The sequence below is a fragment of the Abramis brama genome (assembly GCF_963993115.1).
Source record: "Abramis brama genome assembly, chromosome: 2".
NCBI lineage: Eukaryota > Metazoa > Chordata > Actinopteri > Cypriniformes > Leuciscidae > Abramis > Abramis brama.
In genome coordinates this window covers 42,867,471-42,884,228 of record NC_139964.1, presented here as the reverse complement: position 1 = coordinate 42,884,228, position 16,758 = coordinate 42,867,471, and the positions used below count along the sequence as shown (strand labels likewise).

The 16,758-nt window shown below is 37.1% G+C and overlaps 2 protein-coding genes across 6 annotated transcripts in view; one reads left to right on the top strand and one right to left on the bottom strand.

The window, feature by feature from the left end:
- cnnm2b (cyclin and CBS domain divalent metal cation transport mediator 2b) overlaps positions 1 to 13,906 on the top strand; it is a 42,890-nt gene extending 28,984 nt beyond the window's left edge. Inside the window, exons 3-7 of the mRNA XM_084107130.1 lie at positions 1,529 to 1,666; positions 4,127 to 4,296; positions 4,731 to 4,824; positions 8,782 to 8,960; positions 11,283 to 13,906. Coding sequence (XP_083963256.1) covers positions 1,529 to 1,666; positions 4,127 to 4,296; positions 4,731 to 4,824; positions 8,782 to 8,960; positions 11,283 to 11,495 — 794 coding nt within the window. The 3' untranslated portion in view covers positions 11,496 to 13,906. The remainder of the gene's footprint in view (positions 1 to 1,528; positions 1,667 to 4,126; positions 4,297 to 4,730; positions 4,825 to 8,781; positions 8,961 to 11,282) is intronic.
- The window catches only part of nt5c2b (5'-nucleotidase, cytosolic IIb), a 33,679-nt gene continuing 30,629 nt past the window's right edge, over positions 13,709 to 16,758 (bottom strand). For all 5 annotated transcript variants that reach the window (XM_084107137.1, XM_084107138.1, XM_084107141.1 and 2 more), the window contains one exon: positions 13,709 to 16,596. In XM_084107137.1, coding sequence (XP_083963263.1) covers positions 16,354 to 16,596 — 243 coding nt within the window. In that variant the 3' untranslated portion in view covers positions 13,709 to 16,353. The remainder of the gene's footprint in view (positions 16,597 to 16,758) is intronic.

Genomic DNA, 16,758 nt, shown 5'->3' with positions numbered 1-16,758 from the left:
CCCACCCACCCAGCCTCCCTCTCCCACCTCCACTGTAGATCTCAGCCAGTCCTTAAGCCCTGCCTCAGCTGGTTTCCTGCAGCCCTTCACCTTCCCCTGTGACGCCTTGTGTTCTCACCAGCTTCACCTAAGCGTTAGGATCCCTCGGCTTTGCTTCCGGCCACTGATCCCTCCGCTCCGCCTCTGCCCGTCGACCAGTCAGCGACGCCTTGGCTCCTCCCACCCTCGGCTCCACCTGAGATCCTTGGCCTTGTGGCTTCACCAGGCTTCCTCATCCCTCCGGCTCCACCTCGGTCAGCCGTCACTCTGTAGCGTTGTGGAATTACGATCAATTTGCGGCGCTCCGGCTCTCTACCCCTTTGGCTACAGCGGGCTCCGCCCTTCCTCCAGCTCCACCTGGGTCCTCGGATGCTCCGGTTTCACCTCGAACGATCGTTGCCGCAGCTCTGCTTTGGTCTCCAGCACTAGCTGTGTCGCTTAGGTCCATCAGCTTTCTGTCAGCGCCCTGGGATCCCCTAACATCGGCTCTGTCTCCGTTGGTCGTCCCACGGATGTCGTCGGCCATGTCAACATCTTGGGTCCTCCCTCCATCGACTCTGCCGTGGACTATCGTCTTGGCTGAGTTTTGGGTCATCACCATCCGGCTACTCCGTCCATCATCTCCTCCTTGGCTTCTTCCTCCATCATCAACTCCTTGGTCTATCCTGCCTGCTTTCACCAGCCTTCCGCCATATCCTCTCATCAGCCCTTCATCAGCTCCTCGTCCAACCCCCGAGGTTGGACGAGGAGCTGATGAATATTTGCATCCAAATTCTGTCCTATTTGGATGCTATTTTGATCTTAGTTTCATTTTCATGGACTTTTAGTTTGTTATTTTCAGTCATATGTTCAGTTTCCCGCCACTCATCTGTTTCCATGGACACTAACTCAATTATCACAGCTGCTTATTTAGGTCATTATCTCTGTCTATTTAAGTTCTTCTGTTTGTATTAATCATTGTCTGGTATTGTTTGTGCGTAGCACACCGTCTCGCATAGTTTGGATCGTTATTTGCCTACCTATTCTGAGTTATTTAATAAATCTTGTTTTATTTCCTAATACTTGTCGTCTTCTTTGGATCAGTGTTACAGTTTATGCATTAACATTAACTAACAACAGTATTTATTAATCTTTGTTAACATTAGTTATTAAAAATAAAACTGTTAATTGTTAGTTCATGTCAGCTCAGGTCCATTAAATAATATTAACAGATACAAATTTAGATTTTAACAATGTATTGGTAAATGTTTAAATTAACATTAATTATGATTAACAAAGGCTTTAGAGTATTTTTCATTGTTAGTTCATGTCAACCAATGGGGTAAACTAATGTAAAAAAATGGAACCTTGTTGTAAAGTGTTACCCAAAAACCTTTTTAGGTGTCATTGCAAATATTTTCACAAACATATGAGACAAGATGTTTTACACATCATTCAAGAATTTAATTTAAAAACTTTCTTCCTCTGTCATCCCATTTTTTTCTGACAGCCGACAACAAAACAAAAAAGAAAATCGCCCATCGAGAGAGGAAGCAGGATTTCTCGGCTTTCAAGCACATGGACAATGAAATGAAGGTTAAAATATCACCTCAGCTTCTACTGGCTACTCTGCGTTTCCTAGCAACAGGCAAGTGCACTGCATTGCTGCTTGATTTACCCCAGTGTGTCCTGTGACTGTAGTATGGTTAGGGTGCTCACACAGGGGAGGAGATTTGCCTCTGGTTTTGGTGAAAGTCATGCCATGATGTCTTTTAAAAAGAAGCAGCTTGTTTGGGTTAGTGTATAGAAGAGTGACTTCCTGCACCTTAAAAACCTTGCAAGCAGCTAAGAGAAAACATCTTTTCTCACTCTTTCTGTGTTACTTTTTGTTTCATAGTGTGTTTCTCCAAGAAAGGAAAAAGATTTGGTGCATAAGCCAGAGTAGGATTTTTGTGATTGTTAACGTTTTTGTTGCTGTTCTGTATCGACAGATGTTTGTTTTAAACCCAGACTGTGGGAAGCAATTTGATTAAACATGAAATCTCATATTAGATAAATAACATACAGTGCTTTTCAAAAAGTTGGGGTCTCTTTTGCTTTCCAAAGCTGCATTTATGTGACAAAATATACATTAAAACAGTAATATTGTGAAATATTATTAAAACATTAAAATAACTGTTTTTAAATTTTAACATATTGTAAAATGTTATTTATTCCTTTGATGGCAAAATAGATTTTTAAGCAGCTATTTCTCCAGTCTTCAGTGTCACATGATCCTTCAGAAATCATTATAATATGCTGATTTGGTGTAAAGAAACATTTCTTATTATTATTAATGTTGAATACGGTTGTTTTGCTTAATATTTATGTGGAAACCATGAAACATTTTTTTTTTCAGGATTCTTTTATGAATAGAAAGTTGAAAAGAATAGCATTTATTTGAAATAGATATATTTTGTAAAAATCATTGTAAAAGTAACTTTTACCGTATAACCAACATCTAAAGCAACTTTTTTTTTAATAGGTAAATGACGGCAGTTTTTGGTGGAAGTCATGATGTTGATGTTGTTTGTATACTACGGTTTGGGCTATATTTAGAGAGTGGTGGCCTGCTTTATTAGTGTATAAAATAATGATCTCTATCTCCAAGCCATGGAAAAAGCCAGCAAACAGCTGAAAGAAGTAATTAAAACATGTTGTTGTTGTTTTTCACAGCAGAGATCATCTCTCACACAGCTACCACATTTTGTTTCATGGTGTATGTGTCTCCTAGAAAGCACTTTATATTTCTAATGTATAGAATACATTTGTTAATATTAGTGTAAATAAATGTTTTATCTTAAGACATTACCTCTTCTGTTGCAACAAACCAGTGTCTGCCTGAAACTGTAATTTGTTTTCTGTAAGCTGTTTTTTTAGTAGCCATTTACAATACTGTTTAAAAGTTTGAGGTCAGTAACCTTTTCTTCTTTTTTTTTTTTTTTTAAGAAAATGTTACTTTTGTTCAGTAAGAATACATACAATTTATTTAAAAAAATAATTACACTAAAGACATTTATAATATAAATTCAACATTCAAATAAATGCTGTTCTTTTCAACTTTGTATTCATCAATGAATCCTGAAAAAATATATCACAGTTTCCACAAAAAATATTAAGCAGCATGACTGTTTTCAACATTGATAATAAAAATAAATGTTTCTTGAGCTGCACATCAGCATATCATTATGATTTCTGAAGGATCATGTGACACTGAAGGCTATATTAATGGCTGCTGAATATTCAGCTTTTAAAATATGCTTAAATAGAAAACAATTATTTAAAGTTGTTTTACTGTAATATTTGATCAAATAAATGCAGCCTGCATTGCTGATTCTTGCATTCTTCTAGAAATCTTCAGGCATTTGGCACAGCCCCCTACAAGTCATTACCCTTTGCGTTACTATCCATCAAGCTGCTGTTAAATGGTCCCAAGGGTGTTTGTGTATAATAGAGACAAACCATTCTGAGTAGTATTCCCCTTTAAACCTAATTCCAGGATTTGCTAAAAACTTTCCCCTTTGTGGCTTACGCTAATCATTGATTAACAAATACAATACTATTAGCGTTCCCTGGTCAAGGAGCGATCGGCTGCCAGGTGACACATATACTGTAAACAGAACAATGTTACAGTGAGTTATTTAGCAACAGACAACCATCATAATACAACATTGCTTATTCATAAACTTTGTAGTCACAGAAACTTTCACACTCTGTTAAGTTTCAGCTTTTGAGAGAACAATAAAATGTTGAAAGCTGCGAGTGTGAACAGGAATGAACATTTGTTTTTGCTTTTGTTTGTTTCAGAAGACTTTAAACAGTCAGAACAGTGTCACCGATGGATAAGCAGTTATTAAAACAGAGTATTTGCTACAAGCCGTGTTCGTCCAAAAAAAAATGTTAGAGCATCATTTACCCAGGGTTTACTAATATACCGTGTGACATTTTGAAACCTGAAAATGCAATATTACCTTTAACCATGGTTTAGAATGGCTCTGAGGTAACAATTTCAATTGTGAAAAACCCATAGGAACAGGAAGATGATGTCATGTCTTCTTTTGCCTTACAGAAGTTGAGTTATTCAGTCCCAGCCAGATGTCTGAAAAGATCCTTCTGCGTCTTCTCAAGCACCCCAACGTCATCCAGGAGGTCAAATATAATGAGAAGAATAAGAAGGCCATCGAGCATTACCTTTTCCACCGCAACAAGCCCGTGGACTATTTCATCCTCATTCTGCAGGTCAGCTTGGTTGTTTGGTCCAGGGCCGTGGAGGGCATAGAGAGAAAGGATTGAGGTTATTAGCCTAGAACAAGCTGGGATTTTCGCAAGTATTTAACACGCCCAGTATGAAAGAACTAGGGTACCTACGTAAAAGATGAATGTTTAGTTCAGTGAGTATAGTTAAAGACAGACATGATTCTAAAGGAAATACTGAAAGAAACTCCATTAGTTTACATTTACATTTATGCATTTGGCAGACGCTTTTATCCAAAACGACTTACATTGCATTTCAAGGTACACATTTTTACCAGTTCTTGCTTTCCCTGAGAATCGAACCCAACTATCCACTTTAAGTGGATAGTTGTAAAACTATCCACTTAAAGTTATTTAAAAAAAAGAAATAATCTTAGCTGTATTGAAAGTCTGGTCTTCAATGTGATCTGTTCTCTAAGGGGAAGGTGGAAGTGGAGGCAGGGAAGGAGGGAATGAAGTTTGAAGCTGGAGCTTTCTCCTCGTATGGGATCATGGCTCTCACCGCTTCTCCAGGTAAATACAAATAATACATTCATTTGCATACAGTATTTCTACAAAGTATGAAAAGTAACCTATATGCTATGTGCGCTGTACTTACTGGTATTTAAGGTTTATGTGTTTGAATTTCATATAAACTTTTCTTAGATTTGGATTACAGTTTTAACATAAACTAATAAACTTAATATGATGCATATTTGTCTGTCATACATAAAACGTAAGAAACAGGTAGGATTTCTGTAATAGTACTAATAAACTGAATGTCTTTTAAATACACAATTACCAGGTTTATATATTTATCATCAATAAGACCTTTTTTTTAAATCATACATTTAACTAATTGAATCTTACTTGTTCCATAGCTAGACATATTTATACTTTTTAACTGCATAAATGTAATTGTTTTCACAATGAAAAGATTTGTGCTTACTCTAAGCCATTTGAATAAATGCTTTTTTGAAAATATGATTATTCAAATAAGATCTAATAGAATTTCCGAAAGGACAATAAACTTAAACTTATTAAAAACTATTCCATGATTTTTTTGGAGTGCAGAAATCTTGCTTGTTTCTAGCCCGTTTAACTAAGTATGACACATTAGGTATATTAGTTTGTAAATGTTAAAACTGTAAACCAATGCAATTTAAATACATAAATCTTAAACGTAGGCCTAAATATTTTAGAAAAATTACACACTTTACATTAGATGTTTTATGCTGGTTTAAAAAAAATAATACTGCAATACAAAATTCAGTCGATACCACAGGATACACCCACATACCCTGCAACAGTGCAAGCAGTTGTGGGCAGCATTAGCCCAAAAAGTATATGCACGGATACATACTTTGAAGATCCACAGGAAGCGGAGCCTCATTCTGGCACATTTGACATACTGTTTTCAGTGTACTATGATTTGGTACTATGATGCACTAATCCCAGTCAGGCATTATTATATTATTGTATACACTATCAGAAAATAACACCATGTCACAGAAGCTTTGTTCCAGAGGTCACATGGTATCTAGAATGGCAAGAGAATTTGAGACTATCATTTGTTTTGCACTCAGAAGAAATCTGTTAAACAACTGAGATATTGTGTATTCCACAGTAGACTATTTGTGCAGCTATCAGTGTTCAGCATTCATTAGTATATAAATACAAATGATAAAAGACTCTAATGTTCAATAAATAATAACATTTATTATTATTGTTATTATAGCAATCATGCATAAGACGAGCGGTTTGGAAAATGGATGGATGAATAGACATTTTTTATTATTTTTATTCATAATAAAATGCCCCCTGAAATCAAAATGTATGTGTTTTTTTTGTTTTTTTTTAGCTTTTAGTATGAATATGTTAGCAATAAGGTTGTGAATGTTAAGCTTGTGTGTTCCAAAACAATGACAAAATTCGCATTTAGGAGATATAAGCATTCAAAACTTTAAGTCTCTCATTTCCGCTAAAATGGATCACAGATTTTTATGATCGCGGACTTCAGCTTCTCATCACATCTTCTGTCCAATCAAATGCTCTCTAGAATATAAAGCGTCCCGCCCCCTATGCTATAAATACCACCTGGCCAAAGCGACTGTTGACACATCACGGAGCAATATGGGTTGGAGATGTGTGTTCGGTTACTCAAACGCTCGAGTTTTATTCCGCTTTCCAACTGTAAGTTGCTTAAGAATGAAATGAATGAATCCTCTACTATTGAATCCAACGTATCATCAGCACTTGGATTCGCTTCCATGGAACTACTTGCAGTCTGTGAGGTAAACTAAACACTATTGGCTATTTGAAAAGGGGGAGGAGCCATTCAATATGTCCCGCCTTAGCTTCCTGTTTCAGTGGAAATGATGTCAAATCATCATACAAAGCTGCATGTTCCAAGGCACTTCAGTGGGTCTTTAATATATATACTGTAGCTTATCAAGCAACTTGACCTGTGACCAGTGACGTTTTACTGATTTTAATTCTAGTTCTTCCAGTGTTATAGTCTTCTACTTCGTAGATTACAAATTTCATTGCTCCAACTGAACATAAATATATTAAGTCTTTGGGGGGAAGTATCCACTGACTCATTTTTAAATAACTATAGGGTATTTTCAAATATTTTGTAACATAGTTAGATCCATCAGAAATTGATAGGGGTTGAATAGTATGCCAAATTTTAACCAAGTGTCACATGTGCCACTAGTTAGGGGACAATCACAGAACATAGGTGACCTCTGGTGGTGAGAAAATGGGCCTACAGTAATACCAAAAGTGCTTTGTTATGTGGGAATGGAGAATATTTTCTAATGTGGATTAAAACAAGTGGTATTTAGTGATTTCTTTACTTCTAGAGCTCTTCAGTTCTACCTTTCAGTCACCTTTTTGTTTCCCACATTCTTTTGATGCTTTTTTCCCCCTCCTATTCTTTATTCTTCCCTGCAGTTTCTCGTACCTTTGTGGTCATTAGGGCTGAGTCTGTTGCTGGATCTCCAGGTATAGTTAAACCAAAATGACTAATCAAACAATGACAAGGTCAGACATTAGTCTGTCTGTTACTTACTGTAAATCATACCGTATGTTACAGTAAACCCACAGAATTCCTCCCACACATTTCTACTTCGCAGGCCTCCTGGAGTAAAGGGCGACAGCGGGGCCATACGCACACACACACACACCTCTGTACATAGTCACCCACACACACACTGTTCCCGGTTCTCACAAACCTCATGCTGACTACCAGCATGTAGGGTTCAGAGTTGGGCCCCTTCAGGCCAGCATTGGAGCCTTGAACTAAAGACGCGGTGGCTCCCCCACTCCACTCACACATCCAAACACGGATTACATACATTCCAACCAAATTGTGGCATTAACACACCCCACTGTGGAAACCTGTGTGTGTGTATTTGTATGTGCGTTTATGTGTAGGAGAAACAAAGAAAGAAAGAATAAATATATGTGCTGGAGTGTGGAAGTGTGCTCATTTGAGTGTCTGTTAGCAAGTATTTTGTGTGTGAGTAAAGTCAATATGTTTGTGTGTGTGCACTTGTAAATTCCCCCTCTTTATGAAGTGGAAAACATAAGCTGTGTTTAATTAAAAAACAAGCCAGTCTTCACTTTGAAAGCTCTTAGGCTTTTTATCATACTCTTGCCAGCGGCAACCCTTTTACATACATGAAACACCCCCTTCATAACTAGCGATGCAATTATTGAGTTCTAAAAAGCTATTATAAATTCATAATATACCATGTGCTAATTATTGTCTATATAAAGCTGGATTTGAAGGTCTAGTCACTAAAGGGTTCAGTGTACTAAAAAGCCATTAACATCTATATACATACACTACTGTTTGAAAGTTTGGAGTCTTGTAGAATTGTTGAAGGTTTTTGAAAGAAGTCTCTTTAACTCACCAATGCTGTATTTATTATATCAAATATACAGTGAAAATATTAATATTGTGAAATATTTTAAAATGTTTTTTCCCCCTGTGATGCATTCCTCCCGTTACTCCAGTTTTCAGTGTCACGTGATACTTCAGAAATCATTCTAATATGATGATTTGGTGCTCAAAAAATCTTTAAAGTCTTTACAGTCACTTTTGATCAATTTAATGCCTGCTTGCTGAGTAAAAATGTTAATTTATTAATTTTTTTTATTCATATCAATTATTAAAAAAGTGCTAGTGTATTTAAATGTTAATTGATTTGTAAAGTGTGTGATTCAGATAAAAAAAGCAGTTTTCAGACAGGTTTGGAAACACTCCCCAATTCTATCATTACTCTGACAAACAGATAGTCCCGCCCCTAACTCATGTCATTGGTTGAGCCATTGTTGCTACATCAGGTCAGATAATTAATATTAATGAGCAAGGCTGATAAGTTTTACATTGTGTCCCTCCTCCCTATCGTGCTCTTGATTTTACGTGTTTATGTTTGTCCTGATTATTGAAGTCACAATGCTTTCCTTTTTCCTCTGCAGAAAACAAATCTCCTCCTCGGCCATTTGGACTGAACCATTCTGACTCGTTAAATCGTAGCGAGCGGATTGAATCCATCACACCGTCACTGGGCAGCAGTAACAACCAGCTCAATGCCTTCCTGCAGATCTATGTGCCAGACTATTCTGTCAGAGCTGTGTCAGACGTACAGTACATTAAGGTAAACAGAATTGCACAAACACGCCAGCTCACTTGCAGTTTATGAACTTTTTTTTTCATTTTTTTTTTTCATTACATAACCAACATGCCCAAAATATTTAGAATCTATTTAATTCTTCAGAAGACATCCACTGCACATTTTTGGTGCCATTGTGGCTCTTGGGGTTCAGATTGTGGCCTAATGGCTGTAGTTCAGAGGTAGACTGTGGCTATGGCTCATTTGCTAACATAGACTGTTGTTCAATTACAATCTTTGGCTGTGACTTAATGGCAGATGTGGATTTAGGTGTTGGCTCTGGGACAGATGTGGAATTTGGCGCTGAGTAGGGGTCTGTGACATACGTGAGCCCTGGTTTAGTGTCTGTGGCAGATGGATACTTGAGCTGACTTGATGGTCATTGACATGGGCTCTGATGTGGCTATGGAAGGAGCTCAATACAAGAGGTTTTCACAGTGATTCCTTAGAAGAACTATTTTTGGCCCGAATGCAATGGAAAGGTTCCATGGGTGTTAAATGTTTTTTGTGGAATTTGATATATGAAATAATACAATCAGTTTATTGAACCTTTCAAAATAAAAAATATTATTTGATACATCAGGCTTTTATGGCTCATAGTATGATATAGGAGAATATGGAGCTTGTATTTGAGGTGGAAAAACACCTACATTTTATTTAGATGCCCAAAACCTAGCGGAAATATGCAATTTGGTGCATGTTTAAAAAAAAAAGCTTCTGATAGATTGTAATGTGAATCAATAAGATCTTTATAACAGTATAACAGACTTTTTACATAAAATGCATATAAATATCAGTAGTCGCTCAGTATCTCCCAATAATATGCCTTAGTAAGATGATTAATATGTAAGACAATTTTATGATCAAAGTAGTTTTTATTATGTGGGGCAAAACATAATGCAATGCAATACACTGATGAGTGAGAGATGTACACCAAAAAAAAGAAAAAAACCTTCCTCAAAAGCCTTATGAATATTTGATTCTCACATTTAAAAACGTTTTTTAAATGATGTATGGATAATCAAGTAAACCTAAGTTGCTTCAGTCTAGTAAGTGCTCATCTTTGAATATAACTCATAACATTTATTCTTACTTTACTTTATAAAATCAGACCATTTTGATCATGTTGATAATTTAGAGGCCTTAGAAATTTGTTTATCAAATATGATACAGGAGGCTTTATAGGGTTAAGAGTGTGTTGTCATTAAAGAAAGAGGAAAAGACTCATCCTGGAACTGAAAACAGGAAATGCAACAGGAGTGTGCTCTGGAACCGACAACTCGGGCGCATGAACCAGAAAATGTTTGTTGGATTGGAAACATGGCCAGCCCAGTCATGGTAATATGGTTAAACAGAGGCAGGATTTAGTTTATTTTTTTTAAAAAGAACACCAACACTGTGTCATAATCAGAAGCATTACAATAATATTCAAACAGCCCCTTTCACATATACAGTTTTAAATTACCAGGAACAGATCATGTGTGAACAGGACATTTTAAAAAATACCGGGAAATTGGTTCCGGTAATTTACCAGTAAACGAAGATGTAACATTACCAGTAAATTACTTGTATATACGCTGTGTGAACATGCTGACGTAAAAAGTGATTTGGGCCAATCAGAAGCCATTGAAAGAGCAATGGCCGAAACTAAACTTGCTTTCTTCAGGAACAAGGCATAAACTTCCGGTTAATTACATCATCACAGAGTTTACTGGTATTTTGGAACTGATGTGTGAATGGTCTGTTACCGGTAAACCCTGTTGCTTGTGTGAACAGCACATTGTTGAATTTACCGGTAAAGTCGTTCTGGCATTTTTACGGTAATTTACCGGGATTGATGTGTGGGGGGCCATTACCAGACGTGCCACAGCTCTGAGAAAAAAGGAATCACAAATCGCAGCCAATCAGAAGAGCATCATCTTTGTCTGAATAGATGTTTATGTATCCTTTCATTTATTTGCAAGATCTGAAGTAAACTATCTATTGTTGCTTCAGTGTGGCTATAAAGGTCATGTAAAATTATATTCAAAATATAGACCCACAATAGACCCTTTTAACATTAAATAAAGCACATAATCAGTAACTGAGATTACCACTGTCATTGTTTGTATGTTGTTGTTCCAGCTGCAACGTCGCAGAAATAGAAACTGCTTCTAAAATAGAAACGCTTGTTGTCACGGCTGGCGAGAACAAAAGCTCTGATTACCATGGAAAAATACCTTTTATCTTGTGTTTGCGCCATCTAGTTAGGAGGACACAGTGTAATAAAGGTTATTTTGTAACCCCCTTTCCCGTGTGTTTTGACAGGTAACACGCCAACAGTATCAAAACGCCGTCATGGCATCACGTATTGACAAGACGCCACAGTCCTCAGAGAGCGAGTACACCAAAATCGAAATGACTTTGACAGAGCTCCACGACGGAGTGACCGATGAAACCACCGCTCTGTTCAACCAGACACAGAACTGCGTCGCCCACATCAAGTCGAACCACACAGGACACAGTGAGGGGGCCATCTAGCCCTCAGCGGGGTGGTGGAGCGAAGCCGATAGCAGAACCCTAGAGCTGCCTCGCCACCCCAAACAACTCTAATCTGGTAGTGCAGTACTACTGGGGCCAGAGCTTGGGTTGACCCAAGGCAAAATGGGATAGTCCAGTGACACGCTTCGGTCCCGTTAAGATTCCAGATAAACCACAGTGTTTATGTCCCCCCAGCCAAAGAGTTTGGAGGATGGACAGTCTTGTGCTCGTACGAGCCCCTCCAGCTACACTCAAACTGCCCTGTGATGTTCACAAACACAGAAGAAGAAATACTCCAGGCAGATGCTGTAATAGGGTAAATCAAAGACTGCTCCAAATACTGCTTTGAAGGAAACCGTGAACCAAGAGCATTCTACTCGCATATTTATTTATTTTGTACGCATTTGTATATACGTGCATGTCTGAGGATATAATTGTCGGCACATGCAAACACCTGTCTGTACTTTGTGCATGTGTGCCTCTATGAGTGTCACTGATATCATGCACATGCTATATGTAGTTTCAAAAACATCATTGTATATGTACTGGTAAGGGTCTTTTACATGTATATTTCAGAAATCTGGTATATCCCACAGTACCTTTTACACATTTTTTTTGTTTTTTTTAATGAATCATTATATTGCCTTTTAAAAATCATATTAATTTTTTTTTAACAAGTGCAATGAAACACATTTTATTTAAAATATGATTTATCATGATTACTGTATTGTAAATTATAGATTATTTGTATATTTGATATTTTGGATTCACTTCCAAGGATGAACAGGTCCTATTTGTCTGCTTTAAAAGTTTAAGTCTGTCAAAGACACAATAACTTTACGTTTAAAGCCGAACGCTTTCTTATTTTAACTAAACGCAAAGACCTGTCAGGACTTTATGCAAGGGAGAATCCATATGCATTCATGCGATTCCAGCCCGTAACAAAATGAGTCTTACCACGTCATTAAAACAACTACTACATTAAATTGTAATACCCATCACACGTCTGTAAGAGAGGTCTCTCCTCCACTCAGTCTTCTTCTTCATGTCTGTAATGTTGACTTCAATGGTTATTTATATGAACGCTGGAAACTCCTGCTATGCATACAGTTGTATTTAAAAATGTATTTACTGTTTTGTTAATGATAACCACTTACATTTTCTCTTTGAACTGTCACTGAAGTGACCCTTTGCCATACTCCAAATGACCAATAGTGGCAGTAAGGTTTTGCCGAAATGTTAGTGGTCACATTTTCCTTTGCTTTCTCCCCCTCCCATATCCTCATAGACCCAAAACAGCTTATCAACAAACAGCATATAACTCATTCCAATAACTATTCCTATATGTTCGTATAGGTGGCAGCTGCATGACCCTGTTTCTACAATGTCAGACTTTGTGGTAAATCTGATTCAGGCAGCTTTTAAGACTTCGCCCTAGATGTTTTCATGTGTTCCAATGGTTACTTGAACCGTAACAGATAAATAACAGGAATGCATTGCTTGTTGTATTCTACTATTTATACATGGGTCAGTACCACACACAGCCACTGCTTGGCACTACGGTCTAACAATTTAGCAAAGCTCAACCTTGATAAGGTATCTTAAAATTGTTGTTCTTTATACCAAAGATTTTACATTAGAGGTGAGATCAGAGATTGTTGGGTTTTATTTAGTAAATGAAAGCCTACTTTGATTATTTTTTTCCTAGAAAGATGCTCTTGTGGGGTTAAATACAGGTTCTGGCCTTTTACATTTTTTTTTTTTTTTTTTAATTTGCTTTGTTAATGAATTGTAGCTACTTTGTTACTAAAATATAAACCCTAGGGAGTAAAATGGTTCTAGATAAAGTGCTATTAAACGTTCATCCGTTTCACTATGGTACTGTGTTCTTTCTGAACTTTTTTTGCATATTAAACATCAAATATATTCTGATTGACTGTGATTGTTGCATCATATAATTTTTGTTTTCAGTATGCATAGACAAATGACTTGTCAGGCTCATGTTTTTCAACCATTTTGCTTGTGATTGATGTTTTATACCACGTTTAATGTGCAATATGCAGTACATTGACATGTAGCGGTATTTTGGACAAATTACAGAAATCAGAAATAGAATCCAAGTGACTGACTTATTGTCCTTGTCAGAGTGGAGAAAACCTGTTATGAAAAATAGTCATACGCTCTCAGAAGTAAACACGACAGGAGACCAATGGTGAATTTATTAAGGAAAATTATATTTATTTTACATTGCAATGCAATTTCCCATTTGTATAGGTTTAGAACTCTATAAATCAGAAACTATCATAATTCAGGAAGCAAAATAAAAAATTGGAGACATGAAATCACATGCCCTAAACAAACAAATGACAAAAAAGAAAAAAAAAAAGAAAAAAAAAGAAAAAAAGAAATGGGATTAATAAATGCCATGGCTATTTTGCTCTTGATCTCTTTTACAGATGCAACCGTTTTGCACCTTTGCTAATCTGAAAGCAATCATAACCATGAACTAAAAAAAGATTTCAGAAATTAGGAAAAAGGTAAAAAATAGAAAGGAGGAAAAACTCAGTATATTAGTTATTGTATACAGTATATAAGTTATTGGCATGTTCAACACGCAACTGTAAACTATGCCAAAATATAATATGAAAACACTGGTCGAAACAGATGTAGGCAATGCTATCTATGACTAAACGGATGAGATCTTCACCCGTTAAGGAGATAATGACTACTGGGATAATTGGATGAATACTGTTTAAACTCGATGCCTTTTCTATAATATTATTCTTAAATATAATCTAAGCCAGTGTCCCTTGCATAGACAACTAAAAAGGACAACAGCCAACACCAGTGCAAATTAGCCCAGGACTAGTTTTAATCCATGTCCAGGGAGCCAGCCATATTATATACAATGCTGAGTTTGTATAAAAAGCTAATGAAAACAGAGGAAAGAGAAATGCTGGATCTTGCAGGACAAACACTTTTTTTCTATACTGCAGTCTCTAAAGACTGGGACCAAGAACAAGAGCTGCCCCATTTTAGGATGTCCAGTTGTTTTTAAACTACAAACTGAAATTGACACAGACAAAATATGCATTGTACAGTTAAAAATATCTCTAAATTTCTTGAAACAGACGCTTGAAAACCTAGAAAACTATTTTTTTGTGCCTAACCACAAACCATTATACTATAAGACCTACTTGGTCTTCCCTTTTAAAAACTGACAGTCAGACCCATGAAAAACTATACTCTCTGAAATAAAAAGAAAAGAACATACAGTTACAATATGTATCGAGTAATACACGTTACGCTATGATTGGGTAGCTTCATTCAATCAGATCCTACCTACTATTATTCTTTGAATAATGCATATAAAAGTCACACTAACCATCCTAATACCTGTTTTGTGCACTTGGAACACTTCCCAGCGCTAAAACCACTTCCTCCCTAAACCGTGACCCACTGTAACACTCAAGAATGACATTTATTTCTTAAAAACTCCACACACTTCCTGTGGGGACACCTAAAAGTGTCTAAATCAAACCCAATTTCTTGACACCGTTTTGGTCCACATGGGAGTAAACCATCAACAGAGTTCACACATTAGCCAGGACTACATTAATTTCCATAGAAACAGTCACCAGAGCAACAGCACTCTCTTTCTCAGTTTCAGAATGCCCAGCTGTTAACTTCATTTTACTATTTTCTCAATGGCCGATACATCTCGACAAGCTCCTCAGGCCATAAAACAGTTTAATACGTTTTATTTTTGCATATCAAGGTCACTTACTGTCTACGTATATGATGTTTGAATAGTTTACTTTGCATCTGTCAAGCAACATATGAGACAAAACTAAGACAAAACTAAACCGTCCTGTTTAGCTCATGTAGGAGTATAAAAATACAGTATGTCACTGTTTAATGTGACATTGTAACGGTTTAAAACAGGTGCTGAAATGACGAGTCTGTGTGTGTTCGGAAACATTTTGCGCCTATGTGAACCCTAATAAGACAGGCATCTGTTCGCTACTCTGTAGCACTAGCTCTAGCCAAAATGTTTGCATGAAAAAAATATGAAAAACAAGAGGTTAACAGCGAACCTCTAAAAAAAAAAAAAAAAAAAAAAGTGGCTACATGCTGTTGCCAAGTAACTGGATTCTTGTGTTGGCCGCATTTCCTCATGCACGTCACAATGAACCATGCTTCGTTTTTTCTGTGCTTCATTTAGATTCCCAACACATGCAGAACTTCAACACAGACACCCTGCCAACATACACACACGTACACTTTTTTTTTTCAAAGGGACAATTATTGTATACAGCCTTTGCAGGAGGTAGTAACCAAGTTAATCTGACTGGATGGACTGGCAACTCAAAAGTTGTCTTAACTGATAAAAACTATAAAATAATAGTACAAATCTGACTATAACATACCTATAAACTAAGTTGTGTACCTGTAAGGATCCAATTACTGACTTAAACACTTTTGTATGAAAGTGAATGCAAGATTTAGCCAACATGCTACATGTATGATACATACATGACTCTCATGTAAACACATGAGTGTCCTTCCACAGTGTTTCCACTGGATGTTTATCACATGTGCTTATATAATGACTGATAAACGATTCCAGATAACATCCAACGTATTTTTGAACAAACTTTCGTCCATTCTTTTTAGTCATCTTTACTGGAGGGTGAACTGAACTCTACTATGAACATCAGCTTTTTGAGCTTGATTTGGCAATTAGTCTACTTCATACATCCACTCCTCCTTTTCTACCTCACTCGATATCATCATCATCATCATCACTCTCTCATCATCGTCCTATGTATCTTTACCCTAGAATAGGCCAAAACATCTACTCTTCCTCCTCTTCTTCCTCCTCCTCCTCTTCATCGTCATCCTCATCGTGGCAGTGTGTGATTTCCTGTGGCGGCTGAGCGAACAGATGGGGCGGTTTGATTTCGCTGATAGAGCGTGTGAGCTGGTTTCTTTTGCAGTCGATGTCCTTGCAGTCCACACAGTGGCGGTTGCGTGTGGCCAGAGGAGACTCGGTCTCTGTGTCTACATGGGCGTGCTCCACTGTGGACTCATGGGGCATCTGGGAAAGAGAGAGAAAAAAAGAAGCATGTTTAACAGGTACGTTAAATAGGTCACCAGGCACAGAAGAAAGAACCAAGTGAACAGGAAAAAAAGTGGGTGTGTTTGTGTAGGCAGAGCCGGTATTTCAGCACCAGTTGATACTCGAGTTAGAAAAATGTAA